The 22,944-nt window shown below is 42.1% G+C and overlaps 1 protein-coding gene across 4 annotated transcripts in view; it reads right to left on the bottom strand.

The window, feature by feature from the left end:
* The window catches only part of DLGAP2 (DLG associated protein 2), a 546,854-nt gene that overhangs the window by 90,702 nt on the left and 433,208 nt on the right, over positions 1–22,944 (bottom strand). For all 4 annotated transcript variants that reach the window (XM_089531068.1, XM_089531067.1, XM_089531069.1 and 1 more), the window contains one exon: positions 6,485–7,557. In XM_089531068.1, the coding sequence (XP_089387194.1) occupies positions 6,485–7,557 (1,073 nt within the window). The remainder of the gene's footprint in view (positions 1–6,484; positions 7,558–22,944) is intronic.

Genomic DNA, 22,944 nt, shown 5'->3' with positions numbered 1-22,944 from the left:
GTTATGGCATTTAAATGAACAGCCAAGTGAGGGGACCAGCTGTCCCTCCAGGAGTAGGAAGGCTGGAAAGAAACGAGACTGACAGAAAAGGAGAGGAAGAGCCAAAAAGAACCAGCATTTTTTAAAAAAAAATAATTCTGGACATGTGTAGAAATGTGGCTAGAAAGTGAGGGAAAAGCTTGATATTTTTGAGTGCAAGACAAATGGAATGTGATGGTTCTATTTTATCTATGGAGCTTATTACTTGGGAAGTTTATCGCACTGGGTTTAAAACATTCCCCAGTGCGTTCTAACGTGCCCGCATGGGGGCATGCACAGAACGTGACAGGAACGCAATGGGGCCAAGAACCCCATTTTACTGCACATTGGAATGCCGCCTTTGCCGCCAGGCGTTCCAATCGCATTCCCATTGAGTTCCAGAGGGCGCCATTTCTGGGGATACTTAGAAACAGTTCCTGGAAATGGCGCCCTCTGGAACTCAATGGGAACGTGATTGGAATGCCCGGCGGCAAAGGCGGCGTTCCAGTGTGCGGTAAAATGGGGTTCTTGGCCCCATCGTGTTCCTGTCACGTTTCGTGCGTGCCCCCGCACGGGCATGTTAGAACACACCAGGGAACGTTTTAAACCAAGTGCAATAAACTTCTGGCTTTTAAATTCAGCTTACCTCTATCTAGCTTAAAGCGTAATTTGGGTGGCTTCCTGATGTTATTAGAAGGTTTTTGCCACCCAATTTGCTGCCCAAATACAGCCCTGGTCCATCTCCACTTCCAGGAGCACTCTAGCGGCCATTTTCTTAAGCCAGAAAACTCCAGAATCCAAAAAGAGGCGCAATGAGCACTCCTGGAAGCAGGGATATACCCAGGATGTATTTGGGCAGCAAATTCGATGGCAAAAACCTTCTAATAACATCAGGGTGCTACCTGAATTAAGCTTTAAGCTGGATAGAGGTAAGCCAAATTTAAAAGCCAAGTGATAAGCTCCTAAATTTACTTCATATCCCCTTTTGGTTCTGATTGTACTCCCACTGGCATGGGGCACCCCAACAAGACTTTCAATGCCAGATAGCAATAGCAATATCAGCTTCAAACCATCTAAACAGTCTCTAAGCAGTTTACAACTGTAAGCTAATTGCCCACAACAAGCTGGCTACTCATTTTAGTGATCTCGGAAGTATGCAAGCCTGAGTCGAGCTTGAGCCTTGGGTTATACTGACCTCACAACCTTAGGGGTTTGTGAGTGAGTGGTTGCAGTACAGGCATTTAACCACTGTACCACCAGGCACTGTGACTCTTACCAGATGAAATTACTGACCTAAAATGTTTGTGAACCTCTAGTTTAGGACAGAGCTAGTGTGGTGTTGTAGTCTGAGTGTAGAAACCCACTGGATGATCTTGGGCAAGTCATGCCTTCTCAGCCTGAGAGGAAGACAATGGAAAACCCCCTCTGAACAAATCTTGCCCCAAATCCCTATAATAGCTTCACCTTAGAGTTGCCATAAGTTGGAAACAATTTAAAGGCACATGATGATGACATCAACAACAATAACAACAACGTTTAGGACAACTCACACAATGGTTTCTTATACTGGCTTGTTTCCCTAAACTATGGGTGGGGAAAAGGTGGCCTCCAAAAGTTTCTCCCAAACCCCTCCCCAAACATACCCCCACTACAAAATGGAAAAAAAGCTTTCTTGATTTTTTTTCTCCCCCCCCCCCCCCCAAACCACTACTCCTGCTGTGACAGTTTATCCCTTTACACACCCATGCTCCTTCTTGAACCTGAAAATACAATTTGGAACCCACTTATGGTTTTCCTTTTGCTCCAAAACTGTCTAGAAATAAAGTGAGGTGGACCACCATGGAGATACTGTATAGAAAATCACACATACAACATGCAGCACACACACACCATGCAATGGGAGTGTATTTATTTTGCCAAAGATCTGACCGAGTTTTTCAAGAAGCACATGGAGTTGGGTAGAGAAGGAAATTTTGATCCATTACTGATGTCTGTCCCACCAGTTGGGGACACTTTTAGATACAATCTACTGTGTCCTCTCAATAAATGATTACACCATATATTTTAACTATGAGCTCACCTCTGGTGCAATCTGCATTTACAGTTTTTACAATTTCTTTTTTTTTTTAATTGAAAGAAAAAATGGGATAAGAATATATATTCTCTTATTTATATAATGGTATATAATGATGAACATGAGCTGTTGGGTCTCTGATTACTTCATCTTTTTATTATTATTTTTAAAATTGATATTTTCCATTACATCCTTAGAAATTCTATTTTAAGAAGAGTGATGAACACCTTCCATATATTTTACAAAGAAGACTTAGCAATTCAGCTGCCACTTTATTAATGTACAATTGGCATAGTTCCTTTAAGAACACTGAATATAGTGAATTAATTGCATTCCATTTTACTAATGGGACAACTTATTCCCCCCCCCCCCCCCCGAATCTACTTTAATTTGAAATATATTTTGTTAATTCAATGAATCATTCTCAACCAGGATCTGTTTCCAAATATTTCATGAAAGCAATCTGATCAGCAATGCTGTACCTATCACCTTGGGATCTGGGGAATTGTTCTTCTCAATTAAACGAACAGCCTCAAATATTCCTACCATCCTATTATTTATTCAAGCCCTACACATTTTCTCCGTAAGTTAGGGAAACATTATTGGCAAATATTGACCTAGTGACTCAGGCAGAAAGAGGTTAATATATGCAGTTTGAACACAGTGATAAATGATAGCACTTAAATGATGAATCCTGAAACACAATGAGTACTAACAGCCCATATTCATGCATGGCCATTATTCAAGATGAGACTCCATATGTTTTGGGAAATCAACGGCCAGGTCTCATTTTTAAAAAATACAGCAAACATAATTAGCAGCTCCAGATTGCTCCTTTGAAAGGTAGTACTGTACTAGCAAGTACTTGCTATCCACAGTTTCCCAAGCCAAATTCCACCACTAAAGTTTTTATTAGAGGGAAATATCCAAGCAAGACCCAGGGATGATTTGCAAACTCTGTGCCCTGTGAAATTCTTCCCAGTTGAACACCCCTCAGCTAAAACAGGACAGTTTCCCAGAGTTTGGAGCAGATGAATTTTAAAAAGTTGCATAATTAAATAACTTTAAACAGTGAGGTTTAAATATGTACTTAACATAGACAAAAATGTTCCAGCTGACCAACAATTTTAACAAATGACTGTTAATAAGATTAGGTTGCTCAGGAGCAACGTTTCACACTACACAATTATTGTGCTATGATTCCATTTTAATTGTAATTAATTGTCATGGCAACCTCCTATGTAACCCTGGGATTTGTATTTTAGGGATGGGCATTAGAACCCCCAGCAAGAGAGCTCTAGTCTCTCGCCAAACTACAAACATCCACAGGATGCAGACATGGTAATTAGTTGGAATAATGCTATTACAATTGTGTAGTGTGAAAGGGGCCCTGCTTACTATGGGCTTGTTTGTTGTAGGCTGCAAGAATAGGGTTCCCAAGTTTCATTGCTTGGCCCTAAGTCTCACAGTTTGGTATATCTTCTCCAGCCCCCAGGGCAAGGGGGAAGAATTCAGAAAAGGGTGTGTGTGTATTTTCCTCACTTGTTAGACTTTGCATTTTTATTTGAATTGTATATTCTGTGAAAACATAGTTGATGCTTAAGGTATCATGCTCAGTGACATCACCAGGGCCTGTCTGCTTCGACTTCACAAGGATTATCTCTAAGGCTCAGGTACTGAAGTTTTAGGGTCTGGGATAGTTCTGGTGATCCCAGAAGGAAAAAAAAAACATTGGTTAACCAGTTGTGCATTTGGGCTACTCTCTTGCTGTTTGGATCAGGTCTGGGCCTTGGATTTGGCCTTTGATTTGGAGAAGACACTGAAGCATTTAGGGCTGAAAAGAAGACAAGCAATGTTGGGAAACAGATTTACTCTGGGAGAATTGGACAGCAAAGAGATTAACAGATCAGAGTCTAGAAGAATTTGTCTATGGACTAGTCTATTAAGGTCTGCTGTGGGAAATATGGGAAGTGGGAGGGGAATAAGAAATAGGATTAAATTGGGGTGGGTAAGAGAACTTTACCTCTCAGAAGCCATCATCCACTAAATTTGCTCTTGTTATGTACCTTCAAATCAATTCTGACCAACAGTAACTCTATCATAAGGTTTTCTTGGCAAGGTTTATTCAGGCAGGTTTGCCATTGTCTTCCTCAATGGATGAGAGAGTGTGACTTGCCCCAGGTCACCCAATACATTTCTGTGCCTGATCAGGGGTTTGATCCATAGTCATCTGGAGTCCTAGCCCCACACTCAAAAACACTGTATTACCCTAGCTCTAGACTGGCCCTTTTAAAGGCACCACAGGGACCTGTTACCCAAAGAAAGGTGTGGAACTGGGGAATCCTCACCTAGTATGACAGTGTTACTTTAAAAGTTAGCTTTGCAAGAGGCTGGGTAATCTTTAAGATCATTGGCACCTCTGTATAGCAGTTATAACTGAGGAGGACTCCAGGTCTGGTTTTATTTAAGGTGGTTTTATTTAGGAAAAATGCAAAGTGCAATCACACACACACACAATAGCAATTCAGACACAGCATTCAGAGCTAACTGATATGGAAATATGGAAACTGGGTAGCAGAGTTTCAGGGGTTTAAAGAGGGCAATATTTACCTTCTGAAGAGTGAATCACAGAAAGCAGGAGTGTCTCAGACTGAGGTCTGAGGGTGACACAAATTATGCACCGAATGCAAATGGTGGACTGTGTAATGTGTACATAGAGGCTGTATTTTGGGGACCAGTGGCCGGTGCAGATGGGCCCCAAAGGACGCTCTCGTCATGTGCAAGGGGCACCCCGCCCACACTCCCCTCACACGTGATGAGGGTGTCTTCGCTGCGCGGTGCTGAATAGATGGCGCACGTAGCAATGATGTCACTCCTGCGTGGCCTCCAGATGGAGCTGCGCAGCAGTGACATGCTCATGCCGCTGCCAGCTGTTTGTGGTGGTGCAAAAAGGATTCGTTTTTTAGCGGTCCTTTTTGTTGTGTAGCTGCACCGCGCAATTTGATTGCTGCGGCACAGCTACGCAGCAAAGAGAGGCGGCTGCCAGCCACCTCTTCCTGGCGCGCTCTGTACCACGCCATAATTTATACCTGAAAACTAGCCTCTAGGGATGTGCTATCTTGTAAGGTAACAAAGACGTAATGGATTTCTCAGGAATCAGCAATGGGATTTTGGACTGGCTGGTGCCTTTAACTTTAAGATAACAAAAACAGTCATTGGATGAGTATATATTTTTATTTATTTCTAGGATTTATATCTGCCTTTCTCCCACAATGGGATTCAAGGTGGGTTTTGTATAGACAGTCCTGATTAACCTCTGTCATCCCACTTTTTCAGCTGTTTTTAAAATGTCCTAGTTTCTCTTTCTTCCCATTGTCTTAGGTTTACTTTTCCTTCCATAAGTGCAAACTGTGTTCAAAGTTGCAAAAGTAGCTTGCACTCAACTAACTCAGCATGGGGAGAGGAGAGGAAAGGTGGAATCTTGCCTTTTCCAGTAGATTCAGGCATAAGCAAACTTAATGCAGCCTCTCTTAGCTTGTGCATTCTTCCTCATTAACAACATTCACCATTTTGATAACATTCTGATGTTGCTTGGCCACATGTGTCCCAGTTTTCATTTGTGAAATGATAGTATGTAAATGTAGCTAATTTGTATGTATTATTAACTGAAAAACCTTTATCTCTCCCCCCCCCCCCCCCCCCAGTGTATCATCCTTGAACTAACTTGGAAAATGTTCCCTCTTCTTGCAGCAGTTGGTCAGCTCTGAATCAGTTGAAAGCAATGAGCAATGTTTGGCTTTTGACCTTCCTCACTTTTCAGTACCCCATTCAAACACAACAAGTGAAGTAAACAATGGAGGATCTATTCCACAAAGCATCCATGTTCCATTCAAGGAACCTGATGCTGGGCTCTACAGAATTTCCCAACGAATATTCTCTCATTTGGTTAGTAGTAGGATCCAAGGGGCTCAACGCTGGTTGATATATGCTAGTGCTGGGTAAGAGTTTGTGGATAGTTCAGAAAGAAAATAGCAGCCGCAGGCACCAGAAACGAAGCTGAAAGAAATCTGAATACAAATCTTTCTGTGCAGACATTAAAGCTATAAAACACTGATGGGATTTGTTATGCTAAAATGTTGACTTACTGCAATCCTAATTTACGTGACTAATTTGGCTACCCTTTATGATTTTTGTCAACATCTAGTATGGACTACTTATCTATATGAACATTTCCCTTTTCCTCACTTACATTTTACTACCAGGTACAAATGAACACTGCAAAATGAAGGTACGTTAAAAACCAAAACAGGTCAAGACTGCACAGAGAAACCCCTCTGGCAAATTGCATAACAGTTACAATAAATAATAATATTAACTACATTGAGCTGTTACCTGAAGGTAATGGCATGGCCTCAGGGAAGGTTTGATTTCCTGATGAACTAGAGGCTTATCTAGGTTAAGGGATGACTTGCGATAAGCTTCTTTAGCCTGGCTTACTGTAAGCGTAGACCAAGAGCTCCTTTTCATGTATTTGCCATCGGGGGCCATAGCAAGCCCTTCACAAGCTGAACATTTCACATCATTGTTACTTTTTGAAGTCTTTAATGAGAGGTCCCCAAAGTGTCCCTGAAGAGCTTCAGGATAGCAATGAGAGATATGGTCCACGTGATGCCTGTTGACAACACTAGGTGTTCGGTAAGTGCTGTCACTGTCCAAATTATCATCAGAACTCCACCAACTGCTCATTCCAGTTTTATGCTTACTCTCAGGTTTCCGCTCTTTGCTTTTACTTCTTTTGCTGTGTTTAGAATGATGTCCATGATGATGGTCATCCCCTCGGCCATCTCCCTTTGTCCCGTTGACATTGCTCTTGGAAGAACCTTCCAAAGAATGAGATTTTGTGAAAAGTTTTTGGACTGAATGAACAAGGTGACGTATTCTCCCTGGGCTTTCACTGCGTTGCTCAGCGGCCGTTGAGGTCCTCTGGTACTGTAAAGTATGAAAGCCATCCCTGTGGAGAGGAAGTTGTTTCTCAAACTGATCAAGCAGATTTGCAGGAATTCGATTGATCTTAGGGTTAGCATGAGACATGGTGCAGTCGTCCCGAGTATCGTAATGAGAGGTGTAGTGCATTCTGGGGAAAGTGCTACTGGACATATGATCGCCCATAACCATGGGCATCATCATGCATTCTGAATGGATGGAGCTTCGCGGCGAGCAGCGATGGTGGTCCATCGGGCAGCTCTCCGTTGGACTGAGAAGATATGACTGCCTTGACTCCTGGCCATGGTGAATATGATCATGGGTGTGTTCACAATCTTCAGGGGATGCTAAACCACACGTATGAGCAGAACATAGCTGTGATTGATTGCGACTGCCAGATAATCCTTTCATGTTCCTTGAAACAGGAGAGTATCTTTCCTCATCGAAGTCCTGCTGAGTAGGAGACCATGAGTACGGCTGGTCTGTTAACAAAATAAACACAGTCGTATCACTTAGGACAAATGCAACAGTGTCAAAAGCATAATACAAAAAAAGTATTAACAGTTCACTGGCTACTTGTCATGACAACAATATATATTCACCATCCAGTGTCAGGGGCAGTGCTAGCTGAACATAAGGGGTGTATTTGCTATTTTGCTCATATCCTGCTTGTAGGCTTCCCATAAGCATTTGACTTAACACTAGACCAAATAACTGCACTTTGATGTGATCCAGTCTGGATCATCATGTTTTCCTTTCTCATATCAGTGCAGCTGTCCAATTTCTCTTTTTAGCAAACTTGGACTCATTGTAAGCTTGGGTTTTGTCTGTATTGACACAAATTGTTTTATTCAGTGAAGTCATCTCAATGTTTAACTGACTGCTTGACTGTGTATTCTCTACTTATGCTTTGTTTGCTACCTGTTGTCATGGGTGGTATTACTATTCTCCCACTACTAGGCTGGATCCAACATTGCACAAAATAATCTATCGACCACAGTTATGGCACTCCTGAAATAATTATTCTTATTTGTTCCATTGTAAATGTAATTTCACAAGGTCCAGTCTAGCTAATGTTATTTCTGCTGCAAAAACAAGAGCAGTTATTAAGAGGTAAATTCCACACAACAGTTCATGACTTAAATTTGGAGAAAGGATATTTAGGACTGGGCAGTTAAATTTGGACAGAGTTTAGCATGAGCTCAAAAGGCTATATGCTGCATTTTGTTTTGTATTTTGTATTGGAACAAAGGCAGCATATAAATTAAAAATAACAGCAATAATAATTTCTTTGCAATCACTGTGACACAAAAGGTTTCCATTTTAGCTAGTTAGTGTTCATGTCTTTTGTTAAATGGATTACTGTTATTCATGCCAATTCATTTGTGGAAAAGGAACGATAAATCAACAATTTAAAACATGTTGTGACTGTGGACACTTTTTCTGGTCTATTTTTGAAACAAGCTGGAAAAGGTTCAAATCCACAAATTTATTTCTGACATTTTGTTGGCCAAATATCACAATACTTATATTAGTACTTTCTATCTAGCAATACATATTACTGTATCTACCAATGGTTATGATGAATGCACAGCCTGTTGGACAGGATGGGTTCAAGTGTAATATAATTTAACATTTTAAAGATTTTTCCATGCCTGCTGTATACTTCCATATTCAAGACTATCTGAAAGATTGCACCACCCTATATGAATCTACCCGAGTTTAAAGATCTTGTACAGGATATCAGGACTATTGGAATTTGGAGACCAAGGCCTTCGCTGGTTTTGTTCGTCCGCACTTGGCCCTGCGGTGAACTTTTATATCGCTCTTGGCAGGGTTGGCGGTAGGCGTTCTTCGAACGGCCTTTGTGGCGGCAGCATAGGCCAGGATCTGCACGGTGTGGTACCAGGGCTACGGAGCTCTGGTTTGGGAGTCAGTCGGGACCTGGGGGCGAATAGGGCAGGCGTATGGCCATTGCGGGGGCCATAACGCGAGAGCGCCTCCCGGTGACTAGGGGCTTAGCAAATATGTGAACGCATGGCAGAGATGCGGTCATACGGTGTTCATTAGCCCCTAGGTCATCCCAATGCCTGGTGGGTGCCAGGTTGTGGTTAATCAGACAAACGTGGGGTTGTTTGATTTCGCAGATGCTGACCTCATGCTTTGTGCCAACCCTACCAATGGTTTGCTTAATAAAGTTGTGGCCTTTCCTCCAACACGGTCTCCTGTGGTTATTCGGCAGCAGCATCTGAGGCAAAAAGCGGTTGCCCGACTCGGCGGGCTGACCGCTTTGCCGCTAGACGCAGCGAACGACTACAAGCCCCAGAGTGCTCTGGGGCTTGCCCCAGCTCCCTATTGGTGCGCGGGGCGAAAGGGAGGCCCTTCCGCCCCGCGACGCTCTGGGAGCTGGGCTCTGTGATCGGGAGTTCCGGTCCTCCAGGGCAGATGATTGGTTCAGCTGCCCTGGAGGAGGAGTCTCCTGGTCAGGTGGTACTGAGGGTGGGGCTTAGGCCTATATAGGCCATGCTGCCAGCCCCGGCCCTCAGTCGGCGCTTGGCTCCGGATGGTTAGGAGCCAAGCAGGAAGGGAGGAGGAGCTGAGCCAGGAAAAAAAAAGAACTAGGGAAATTGTCTGTGTTGCACTGCAATTTCCCCATTTCTCCTCTGTCTCTTTCAAACCGTCTCATGCAGATGACCCAGACATTTAAGAAGAAGTCAGCCCACACCATTTCATCTCTTGCCTCTAGATGACAGTAGGAGAGAAGGAGACAGTAGACAAAAAGTGCTTGTTCTGCCACACCACAAGTATTTAGAAGGGGGTCTCCACTATTTGTCCTCACTAGTGCTGGGTTGCTTTCCAAGCTTTCTTCCTCCTGCTGTTCTTCTTCTTGCCTTAGCTGGCCCAAAGTGAGCAGCTGTCCCTGTGTGCCTTCAGGAAGGGCAAAGGTGCTGGGAAATAAGAAGGCAATGCTAGGAATGAGGACTAGCACCACCACCACCACCACTACTGTTACTACATTCAATGTCTTCCTTTCTTCTTTCCCTAACTTTATGTGCAGGAACATGGCTGCTACTTTACAGCAGGAGGAGGGAGAATGGAGAGACAAGTAGCTGCAGCTGTGTTTTTTAGTGGTGGCTTGTGATAACTTTGCTCTGCATTGTGAGGATGAATTTCATCATTTTATCAACCCTAGGGGTTGAAGGAGGTTTCTGGGGCCACAAAAAAGGGTTTTGTTGCTGTTCTGTGCCTTCAAGTCATTTCTGACTGATGCCAGTCCTAAGGTGAACTTATCACAGGATCTTCTGAGGCTGACAGTATGTGATTTGCCTAAAATCACCTAGTGGGTTTCCATGACCAAGCAGGGATTTCAACCCTGTTCTGCATAGTCATAGTCCAGCACTCAAAGCGGTACACCATCCTGGCATCTAAGGCTTTTGGGGGCCTCTGGGCGACACTTTCTGCACCTGTGCTGTATTGCCATGCTCCAGACATTTCTAAGCTTCACAGTACCTTCCCCAAAATGTTTTTTCCTTTGCCTCATTGATGGTGACATTAAGAGAAAGCCCAAGGATTATCGTGAAAGTGTATGAAAAGACTTCTTCTCTAGAGTAGGTGCAGTTGTACAGAATGCTTTAATTGCATTGCCCCACCTAATTACTTAAAAGGTAGGAGCAACACAAATTGAAACGGCAATACTAAAGGCAGCTGCTCTGCCCTCATGCCAGTATGTATATCCGGTTTACATTTAGCTATGTAATGGAGTTCAGCAACCTGTAAAACCACATGATCTTTCTTGTGTCATAAATTCACAAAATACCTAAAAGTACAGCAGTTCTTTCTCAGCTCTTTTACACATTCTATGTGATGAGGAAATATTTATCTACTATACAGCACATTCGTTTCAGGATTATAGAAGTAAGCAATACACTATGTGAAATGTGCAGAGGAAGAGCAAAGAGAAATGTTTTACTAGTACCTTAAACTCAGTAGCCTATACCAAATAGGAAGCTGGGTGAGATCCTTAAAATAGTGGCAGAGAAAGACAGAGTTTGGTATCATGAAAGGCATGCTGGTATACTTTTATATGGCTAAGGAATTATATGGACTATAAAGAATTATAAGGTATTATATGGATTAATTCTTATTTGGAAATTGCCAAATTCTTTCCCACAGAGATTTCCTCATACCAGGAGGTTCTTTAATTCTGCTCCAAATCAAATCCAGATCCTGGGGGGGAGGAGTGTCAGGTTCAGATTTCATTGGATTTTACCAACTCTGTCACAAAACTTTCTTTGGTGTCTGGCAGGATGCATGCAAACCCCAAGGAGATTAAGTCATAAAATATATTATGCACATATGTGCAAATCCAGGGGAAACTCTACAAGAGCAACATGACAAACCTGGAGACTAGAACTGTCCTGCCCAGTGGCTCAGGCCTATGTCTGCATAGCAAACTGTGCCTCGATATGGAGATAACTTCCCCCTATATTTTCATTCACTGATTCGGTTATTCAGACTCTTTCCTGCCCTACACTTTTAAAACTAATAATACTACATTGTAAAAAATACTACATATAAATATATTCTGAAATTGCTTCTGGCTCTTCTGGCTAGTATCAAGGCTTCTACCCAGATCCCTCCTGGGGGTGGTGGACCTATTAGGATGGTCCACCCTCGGAGGCTGATGGAACCCAAAAGGTTCCAAGAAGCCCTAGAGGGGTATATGGTTGGAACTGACGGCGATTCTGTTGATGCCCTGACTAACATCTGGGATACTGATCTCTCCAGGGCTATACACAGTATCGCTCCCAAGCGTCCTCTCAGGCCTGCTTCCTAAAAACAGCCCTGGTATACGGAAGACCTCAGGGAAAGGAAGCGGGTTCTGCAACGACTAGAGCGTGACTGGCGAAGACATCAGGACTTAGCCGACAAGGCACTCCTAGACTCTCTTTTGAAGGCATACAGAGTGGCAATAAGTGCAGCTAAGAATTCGTTCTATGCTGCACGTATTGCGTCCGCGGAGTCATGTCCAGAAGAGCTGTTCAGGGTAGTAAGGGAGCTTACTCAACTGCCTCCCCCCCGAACCCTATTTTGGAACCATCTAAAGCCTGCTGTAACAAGTTTAATAACTTCTTCGTGGATAAAATATCTCGGATAAGGGCTGATCTCGACGCCAGTATTAGTTCAGAATCTAGAGTAGAGGTGTCCAGAGCTTCCGTGGACCCTGTTGTACTGGATCATCTTGAGTCTGTAAGTACCGAGGATGTGGACAAGATTCTTCGTAGTGTTAGGAAGACGACGTGCTCTCTCGATCCCTGTCCTTCTTGGTTGGCAGCTCTGGGGGGAACGGCTGTGACAGAGATGTTACGCTGGATTATTAATTCATTTTTTAGGGAAGGGCAGTTTCCATTGAGCTTAAAAACGGCCGTAGTAAAACCTTTACTAAAAAAGCTCTCCATAGACCGCCTAATTCGGAACAATTATCGGCCTGTTTCGCTGCTGCCGTTTTAAGGGAAGGTGATCGAGAGGGTGGTTGCCTTCCAGCTTCAAAGGGTCTTGGATGAGACGGATTTTCTGGACCCATTTCAAACCGGTTTCCAGGAGGGTTTTGGAGTTGAGACTGCCATGGTCGCCCTGGTTGATGATCTCCATCTGGGCATGGACAGGGGTAGCGTGTCCCTGTTAGTGCTCTTGGACATCTTGGCGGCCTTCGATACCATTGACCATGGTATCCTTCTGGAACGTCTGGGAGAGTTGGGTATCAGGGGCACTGTGCTCCAGTGGTTCCGTTCCTACCTCTCGGGTAGATTCCAGATGGTGCAGCTAGGGGACTGTCGCTCCGATAAGAGGGCCCTTACATCTGGTGTCCCTCAGGGAGCGATTCTGTCCCCCATGCTATTTAACATTTACATGAAGCCACTGGGAGAGATCATCCGGAGACACGGGGCGCGGTGTTATCAGTACGCTGATGACACCCAAATATGTTTCTCTGTGTCTCCGACTGATGCAGTGACCAGGGATGGCATCTCTCCTCTTAATTCCTGTCTGGAGTCGGTAATGGGCTGGATGAGGGAAAACAGACTCAGCTTGAATCCAGAGAAAACGGAAGTACTCGTGATAGGTTCCCCAGGCCTGGGGAAGGATATTTGTCCACCTGTCCTGAATGGGGTCACGCTCCCCTTGAAGGACTCTGTTTGCAGTCTGGGGGTGCTCCTGGACTCGTCGCTCCACCTTACATCTCAGGTGGATGCGACGGTCAGGAGCACCTGTTATCAGCTTCGGCTGATACGCCAGCTGCGACCCTACCTGGGCCGGGGGGACCTGGAAACGGTGGTACATGCCCTGGTAACCTCTCGGTTGGATTTCTGTAATGCGCTCTACATGGGGCAACCCTTGTACCAAACTCAGAAGCTACAATTGGTTCAGAATATGGCAGCAAGGCTGGTCACTGGACCTGCCATATAACACCTATACTGCGAGATCTTCACTGGCTGCCTATTCGCTTCCGGGCGCAATACAAGGTGTTGGTAATGACCTATAAAGCCCTAAATGGCTTGGGCCCAGGGTACTTGGAGGACCGCCTCTCCCCATCCAGTCCGCCCCGCACTCTCAGATTGGGTGGAAAACATCTATTAAGAGTTCCCAAGGCAAGGTTTGTGTCTTCTTCACAAAGGGCACTCTCCATCGTGGCCCCGCAGACCTGGAACTCTTTGCCCGACGAACTCCGCTCAGCAACCTCTCTAGATCTTTTTAGGAAGAATCTGAAGACCTTTTTCTTCTGTCAAGCCTTCCTCCATGTGCCTTGATGTTATCCCTTTCTCTCTATGCATTTTGTTTGATCCAGCTAATTTGTTATATGTGTTTTAATGTGTTTTAATTGGTTTTTATATTGAATGATTGTTTAGAATGTTTTTAGAATTGTTGTATTGTTTTTAAGTGGTACATGTGGGTTTTTTATCGTCTGGTTATGGGCTTTCACTTTGTATTGTCTTTTGATGTTAAATTTTGTAAACCGCTATGATCTCTAAGGAATAGCGGTCTAGAAATAAACTTTCATTCATTCATTCATAAGACAGCCCATATTGCACCTCCTTCCCTTTTCATTTAACTGATAACTAGCCACACTTCCTTTCTGTTTACTCTTCTTTCCTGTCCTCTCCCGCACAAAGTTTACTGGATAGTCAACATGAACTGAGCATCTATCAAACAGAACTTGCAAACTCTGTATCGTAAAATGTCCTCCTCCCCAAAATCAAATTTTAAATTTAAAAACTATGAACCTGCTATACTTCTCCTAAGACATGACCATACAAGGCCACAGGTGGGAATTACAAAGCCTTTCCAAGATGTTGCATGGCAACTCTCAGAGGCTGTAGCCAGCCCAGCCCAGGGTAATAAGTGCTGGGAGTTGCAGAACAACATTTGCAGGGCTACACAATCCTCACCCCACCACTAAACGTTTCTCTGAATATGACACAATAAGCTGCTTCCTGAAAGGCAACGTAGAAATAAATCTAATAATAATCATGTTAATGGGAGGAAAACCTTCAGATTTATCTTCTTGTTTTTAGCTTCCTTCAGGTCAACTTCAACTTATGGCAAGCCTATGAATGAGATTCCTCCAAGTCACCCTATTCTCAACATCCCAGCACAGGTCTTGCAGTCTCAGGACCATGGCTTCTCTTATTGCGTCTCTCCATCTGTAATGTGGGCTTCCTCTTTTCCCGTTTCCCTCAACCATACCCAGCAGAGGTAAATTGTTAAACTTTTAAACTATTATCAGTAAGCTATTTTCTAGATTTTCCATGTAAAAACTGGCACATACAATTTTCAGAGTGATTTTCAGAACAATCTCTTGACTTTTTTTCTGAGCATAAGCTATAGAAAATACTGTAATCAGGAAAAAGTTACTTTTTGACTACAAATGCCCCAAACCCCATCCTGCATGCACACTGGGAGAGCACTACTAAGATCTGAAGCTACTGTACCCTACAAATGAAGAATATTTGGGATTATTCACTTTCTGACTGAAAGAAAGGGTTTCTTAATGCTCAGTAAACCCAGTTTGGAAGAATAACACAAAGGTGACAAATAAAGAAGATAAAGATTTCCACACAGTTTTCAGCCAATATTTACACATATCAAAAATATTTCAGGATATTATTTTATGCAAAAATGCATGAGAGGTTTTGAGCGCAAAAAGTACATTTTTGTGCAAAATCTGTTTAATTTTAAATGCAAAAAAACATTATTTTGCATAAGCAACTGGCATGCTTCTCTGGAAATAGTTATTTTAGGGAGACAAAACTGTGTTTTTTGCACAAAAGGCACTATTTCCAGAAACACACATTATTGCAATAAAAAGTGTATTCCTGGAAAGTATGCTGTTGTTTTTTTTCAATACCACAATTTTTGCACAAAATAATCTCATAGGAATTTCAGTGCAGAGTAATTTCCTGAAACACCTTTTGATATGTAAATACTGGTTGTGTTGGGATGGGTAATGTTGTTTAGAAATAGTTGTCTTCTCCCAAATCAGGGAGAAATGTGTGGAAATTATTAATCCTTGCATTTACATCCCAACTGTACTCCAACCTGATCACTGACTATTATGGTGGAGTGCAATTCACCCAATACAGCTCTGGGGTATTTTCTGCATTCTCACAAGGTAAAGCAAACATAAACTACAGAAGCTGCAGGTTCTGCTAAATGTAATAACTTTGCCTTATGACTTTTGGAATAAAGTTATGTCTAATAAACAAAAAAGTGTTTTTAATTAAGTGATTTTTCCTACAGAAAGCTCTATTGTGCCCACAGTTTGATGAATTCTTTTGCTCGGTGTTATACAAGAGTGTGCAGCTGTGAAATTCTGCAAACTAATCATAGAAAAGAGAAGACACTTCAATTTGATTTAGGTATTCAGAGTCCTCCTCAAACTTCAGTTTATTAAACTTTTTCAAAATAGATGAACATCTGAACTGTAAGAGCAATCCTTTAGAGGAGCAGCCAAACGTTTCAGTAATTGTACTTGGTGTTGGCATCTCCACAATCTTTTTGACATATTTGCTCTACAAAATATAGTTTTTGAAAGATATTATGAAGGCACAATACAAATAAGTAGTACATTTCAAGAGAAATGGAAAGCCAGAGAATACAGCTCTTGTCACTTCAATTGACTGACTTTGAAATGTCCTTTGACGTGACACAGATAATTTTGATCTAATAGATGACACTGGCTCTTTAACTAGAGTGGAAATGGCAACCTTCATAAATACAGGGGCCTTTCAGCCAGTAGATAACTTGATGAAAATGGAATTGGACCTGCTTCATGAGACTGATGTTTACATGAATCTTAGCATGGAATGACTCAAAACAGAAGTGATGGCTGTCAGAGAGATCTCTCTTTCTGAGCAAAACAAAATGGTAACTTGAGCTCTCATGGCATGCAGAGATGAAGTCTTAAAATGAAGGTTATTTTTATTTCTCCAAGAAGTAAGGGTGTGTGGTTTTTTTAAAATGATTCCTGTGTACGGTATTAAACCATTAATACAAAAAAAAACAAAAAACAAAAAAAAAAGGAAAGTAAGCAGCATTATACCTTTACAATACACAGCACTGGGAGAAGAGTCTCTCTCTCTCTCTCTGTGTGCTCTTTTTCTTAACAGCAGATCAGATGGATAAAAAGGAGCACTATTTTCCTTTCTTCACTCTCCTATTTAATCTCCAATCAAGTCCCCAATGAGAACAGACACTTGGGGGACAGGGATGGTAAGAGTGCGCTATGGGAGGCCTTTGGGTAAAGGAACAGCAGTAGTGAGCATGTGTAGGTTTGTATGCTGTTTAATGATTTTATACTGCATATAATGTCTTGTTTTAATAGGATTTTGAGTGCGTGGAAAATTTGATTGTTCTGGTTTTAGGTAATACTTTTTGTGAGCCACCTTTAGAAAGGCAGAATATAAATGAAATAAATAAATAAATAATTCTTATGATGCATTACATGGCAGAAAAGAATTTATTCCATGTATCTTGGGAAAAAAGCTGGAAGACTTTTACAAAAGTTGGTTCCTTTTCCTTCTTCTGCTACAGTGACTAATCTGGTGATTGACCTAGTAAACACTGTGGAGGTGGTGATTTACTGTAACTGTACTAAAATTATTGTGAAAAGATGAGGATTTTTCAATTCTCAAATTCCTCAACACCTTTCTTTTCCTACTGCCTGAGACACCTATGAATAAATAATTACTTAACTTCAATGGTATAATTTTCACTGAAGCTACTAATCAAGGCAACACTCTGGGACTAGCCATGTAACAAAACTCAAATTAAGAGTGGCTAACTCTCTTTATAAAGAAGTCATTATATATTTTGTTGTGCATGTTAAAACTGCTAGGCTTGGAGTGGGATGGGGTGTTGGATTTTACAAACATCAGTACAGTACGCCTGTGTCATACGCAGGCATGCTTTACGCTGCTTTCAGCATACACTGAAAGCTGTGCGGGGAGCAGAGGTGGCATGTCCCATAGGGATGAATGGGGTGTGCACCCGTGGTGCCACCAAACCACCACACCACCGCGCCACTGTGTGCACGAACCCCATTAATTTAAATGGGTCACGAACAAAGGTGGTATTTGCTTTACGAGGGGGAGTCCGGAACGGATCCCCCGCGTAAAGCAAGGGTGCACTGTATAATGCTTTTTGTCTTCTAGGTAACATATGGCTGTTGTGACCTCAGAGTGATTATATGCAGACAGCTATGTATCCATCACTGTGTATGTGTGTGAAAGCTGGATGGTGAAGAAAACTGATGGGGGGAAAACCCAACTCATTTGAGATGTGGTTCTGGAAAAGAGTTCTGAAGATAACATGGATAGCTACAAAGACAAACATATGGGTACGACAGCAAATCAGATCTGAATCTTCCCTAGAAGCCAAGATGACTAAATTGAGGCTGTCATACTTTGGCAACATCATGGAAACACATGACTCACTAGAAAAGATGATAATGCTTGGAAAGATTGAGGGCAGTAGAAAGAGGGGAAGACCACATGAGATGGATGGGCTCAGTCAAAGAGGAGATGGCCCTAAGTCTGCAGGAACTGACCAAAGTTGTTGAGGATGGGGTGTCTGGAGATGCCCCATTCACAAGGTCACCAGAAGTCCAAGTCATTTTGAGGGCAGTTAACAACAACAACAAAGGCTTGTTTAACCTTGGATAGTTTCTCACTTTGGAAAAAAGGCCTGTAATATCTTACTTGCTGCTCAGTTACTGAAGAACGAAGAAAGATTTTGTCTATAGCATCCACTCAATTATTCAGTTGGGACAAACATTAAACATTCAGAGGCACTGCTATGTTCTGCTTTACTTACAAGAGCTGAAAGTGGAAGCAATATTTAATTTAACTTAGTTTATTATAACAAACAGTTTGTGGCCTGCCCTAAATCAGCCAGGTTTTTATCTTGCCAAGACTCCTCTCGAATTATCTGGCTTGCATAAACTGCAAGGTCATCATGGCTATTTTGTTTTTTCTGCAGCATCCAGAGCATTTCCCCCTGTTTTATCCAGACTCTTCAAACTAGTGCATCTCATCTATAACTTTCAACAAATCTCATTCAATTTGGTGAGAATATATATATATATATATATATATATATATTGGAGGGGGGAATGAAAAGTAGAAGAACATTTTATTGAACTTCTTATGGGTGAGGTTCTTGGATTCACCTTTATTGTGAACACCAGAGGCTTGTGGTTTGAGCAGGCAGGGAGCATTTTGGGTAGAAACACTGTCTCCTGCTTTTGGACCACAAGCTGCTCCTGATACCAAATACCTGATACCAAATGATGCATATGGGAGTGTAAGTCTGTGACAAGAGAAAAGCCTTGGGTGGTCAGCAGAAAAGGATGGAGCTGATAATAAAAAATTACCCCAACAAGTTTGCTCCTTTACCTAGCTGTGGCTTCAACACATGGCGGACTAGTATAACTATGACATACATACATGATATGCCCCACTGACCCAGCATCTTAGCTGCTAGGATAGACAGACAAGTGCCTTTGAGATACTTTCAAGAAGGCAATAAGCATCATTATATGGCATTTGCATGTATGCTGTCTTTGGATTTATAGATTCTGTTTAGCTATTTACAGACCTGTTCTCTGTAAATTTGTCTCATCCTGTTGAACCTTTAAAGTGTGAGGATTTTCAAAGACCCTTGTGATTTGTGGGGTATTCCAATGTATAGCTGGATACTGACACCCCTGATAATTTCATTATATTGCAGGCCATGATTGTTGTTTGTGTTTAAGATACATTAGTTTGGGATATTTATTGACTTCTATGAGAATTCTGATGTTCCCCCAAATGGGGAAAAATTCACTTCCCCCAAATGGAACCAACCCCTTCACACTTTTGCTTTGCAGCATTATGGCTGGCTAAAAAGTGACATGGGATATTTTTGTCCCAATATATTATATTGTCTGAGAAGGAGGTAAAAGCACCTCAATGTCCAAGTTTATTGGGATCTCTCTTTTTTAGTTCCAGTTTATTTTAAAAACTGAAGAAGAAGAGCCCTCCCTCCAGTCCATCTGCCTTGGTCCAGGTAGGGTTGCCATCCCCGAGGACCTCCAAATCGGGAAAAATGTAGGACAAGGTTTTAAAATGTAGGACCGTTTTTTAAAATTTCCTGGCCAGGAAATTAAAAACAAAAAGGTCCTACATTTTAAAACCTTGTCCAAGGCCTCGCTGGGGCCTGGGAGACAGCGTCTCCCAAGCCCCGGCGAGGCCTTGGAGGACTCCGCGATTGCGGAGCCGCCTCCAGGGCCTCGCTGGGGGAGAATCCCGGGGGCGGGGCCAAACCCGGGCGGGACCGTGCGGACCTGCCCCAAACTGGGAAAGTCCCGCCCCCAGGCGGGATATGGCAAGCCTAGGTCTAGGCCTCAGAGGAACCACTGGACCTCACCCCCTTTCCCACCACCATTCCCTTCTCCTTTTGTGTTGTGTCTTTTTAGACTGTAAGCATGAGGGCAGGGAACCGTCTATTATCCCCTCTGATGTAAGCCGCCCGGATTCCCAGTGATTGGGCGGCATATAAATAAATCCTATTATTATTATTATTATTATTATTATTATTATTATTAGATGGTAGGTGGCTAATCAATGGCCCTATACAGACAGGCCAAAATAAAGCTGCTACGGTTCACATTGGAGGTATGCTGCTTACATGATTCATGCGTACTAAGTGTCCAGAAGTTGTGTGAAAGCTGTGCTCTGGTCCTTGGGACTGGATCGTGCCTTTGGCACAGCTTCCGGACTCGTAGTACGCATGCATCATGTGAACAGCATACCTCCAAAGTGAACTGAAGCAGTTTTATTTTGGCCTGTCTGTATGGGGCCTTTGAGAACTTGTTTACAACTGTGCACCTCAGAAGGTTGCAGAGTGCACATATTCTACATCTATTTCTGTGTGGAATGTAAAGCTCTAAGGGATTAAGATGTGCCTTGCTGGGGCAAGAAGATTAAAGGCAATTTAGAATTATTATTTTTATGAAACCTTGAGGAAAAGGCTATCTTATCCTCATTAACCTTCACCACAAAAAAGAGCAATAACATTTTCCCACCATTAAACTGGTTTGTATTGTGGGAATTCCTTTTGTTTTTATGGACTGAACTCTAAATTCTTGCTTTCTCAGAACTAGTAAATTACGTCTTGGCTGTGATGAAAAATGGGATACACATCTCACAGGTGCAATTGTATTCAGAGTCTCCTTGTCAAAGTAGGGAAAATGTCATTGATAGTCACAAACAACTGAGAACACAGTGTGAAGACAGTGAAGGAAGCTACTGCTTGAAAAATGTAGATCTGTCTCTGTTTCAAACATTTACGAGGTTATACAATATATCATCTCAGAGCTTGTTTGTAACAGCTGTAATGGAGTCTGTGCTCTCTGTGTAGGAGCTAATATTTGGGGAAATGAGCCAAATTGCCTTCAGCTTGATAAAGGGGTGAGTGTCCCTTATCTGAAATGCTTGAGGCCAGAAGTGTTTTAGATTTCAGAGTTTTTTAGATTTTGGAATACCTGTATCTGGGAGAAAGGTGGCCTACAAATGAAATAAATAATCAAGCAAATAAAAAAATAAATAACATTTATATATAAATATATACTGAGACATCTTGGAGATGGGGCCCAAGTTTAAATACAAAATTCATTTATGTTTTATGTACATCTCATACATATACAAGGTAATAATATACAATATTTTAAATAATTTTGAGCATGAAACAAAGTTTTGTACACCAAATCATCAGAAAGCAAAGGTGTCACTATCTTGGCCAGCCATGAAATTATTTGGATTTCAGAATTCTGGATAAGGGAAACTCAGTCTGTGGTAAAGTCAGATTGCCAATGTAATTAAAATCATTATCAAATGATTTCCATTATCACATTTTCATATATATCAGAAATCTGTTAGTTAATGAAATCAGTTTGGAAAAGGAGTTTTTGGGGGGCTACAGCTTCTAGAATTGATCCTGCTGCCTAGGAGATTTGGGGAGTAAGAGTCCAAAAAAAAGAAACCTTCCAAGCTTTTTGTGAGTTTTTGGGGCTATGTGGCCATGTTCTATGAGAGTTTATTCCTGACGTTTCGCCAGCATCTGTGGCTGGCATGTTCTCTGAATGCTGGTGAAACGTCAAGAATAAACTCTCATAGAACATAGCCACATAGCCCAAAAAACTCACAATTTTTTTCCTCAAGCGTTAGATCAAAATCTCTCTGGTTGCATGAGCTGCTTATTTTATTTTAAAAGATATATATTAAAAACAGGGAAGTATTGGTATGATCCAGTTCTTCCCACATGTCATTTTTGGAGGGAGAGGTCATGGAGCCACTTATATGGAAGACAGGAAGCATAAAGAGAGCTGTCTGGGCATAAAGATAGACACCTGGAAAGGAGGAGGATTTTAGCACTTCTTGTGCATTACTGTATTTTTTACAGGTTGAGCAACCCTAATTTAAAAATTCAAGCTTTTTGAGTGTCAACATGATTCCACAAGTAGGAAATTCCACATCTGACCTGATGCGACAGATTGTGGATGCTGGAGTTCTTGTATATAAAATGGCACAGGGCAGCAGCGGAGGCAGTGGTAAGCCCCAGCCTCTTGGCATGGATTCTTTGAGCTTCTCACCGTCAGAGAGCCTGCCAGCTGCCTGCTTCTGCTCATTCATTTGCAAGGTGAAAGGTTGTTCATTTGCAAGGCTGGCTGGCTTCCTGCAGGCAGGGAATCCTGGAGAATGCACACTTGGTGTCTAGGGCTTGCTGCTGTCTCTGCTGCTGCTCTAGGACCACCTCTCAGCCTGGTTACAGCAGATCTCATGTATTCTCCCCCACCCCACACCAATATTCACTCTGCAGTTGGTTAAATCCAGTATTTAATATTGTTGAAAAGGCATTATGGTAATGCCAAACAACCACAGATTGTTCACCTGGATAGATCATGACACCTTTGCTTTCAATGTACACAAATTTGTTTCATTCACAAATTAATTTAAAAAGTGTATAAATGTATCTGCAGCCTATGTGTATAATGTTTATATGAAACATAAATGTATTTTGTGTTGAGACTTGTGTCCCACCTCCAAGATATATTATTATAAGTATACATACATTTCAAAATCTGGAAATACCCAGAACACTTCTGATCGCAATCATTTTGGATACGGGAAGCTCGAATATTAGTATTTTATTGATGTATTATTCATGTGAATAGGTGGACTGTGGTCTAAAGGGTAGCAGGAGCCACATGCTGTCATGCCACTTCACTTGCCTCCACTACCACTGTGTTCTGCAAAGACTTTGGAAATATTACT

The sequence above is a fragment of the Sceloporus occidentalis genome, unplaced genomic scaffold (genome assembly GCF_023333645.1).
Source record: "Sceloporus occidentalis isolate IW3139 unplaced genomic scaffold, rSceOcc1.0.p SCAF_6, whole genome shotgun sequence".
Lineage (NCBI taxonomy): Eukaryota > Metazoa > Chordata > Lepidosauria > Squamata > Phrynosomatidae > Sceloporus > Sceloporus occidentalis.
This window is presented reverse-complemented; position numbering and strand designations above follow the sequence as displayed.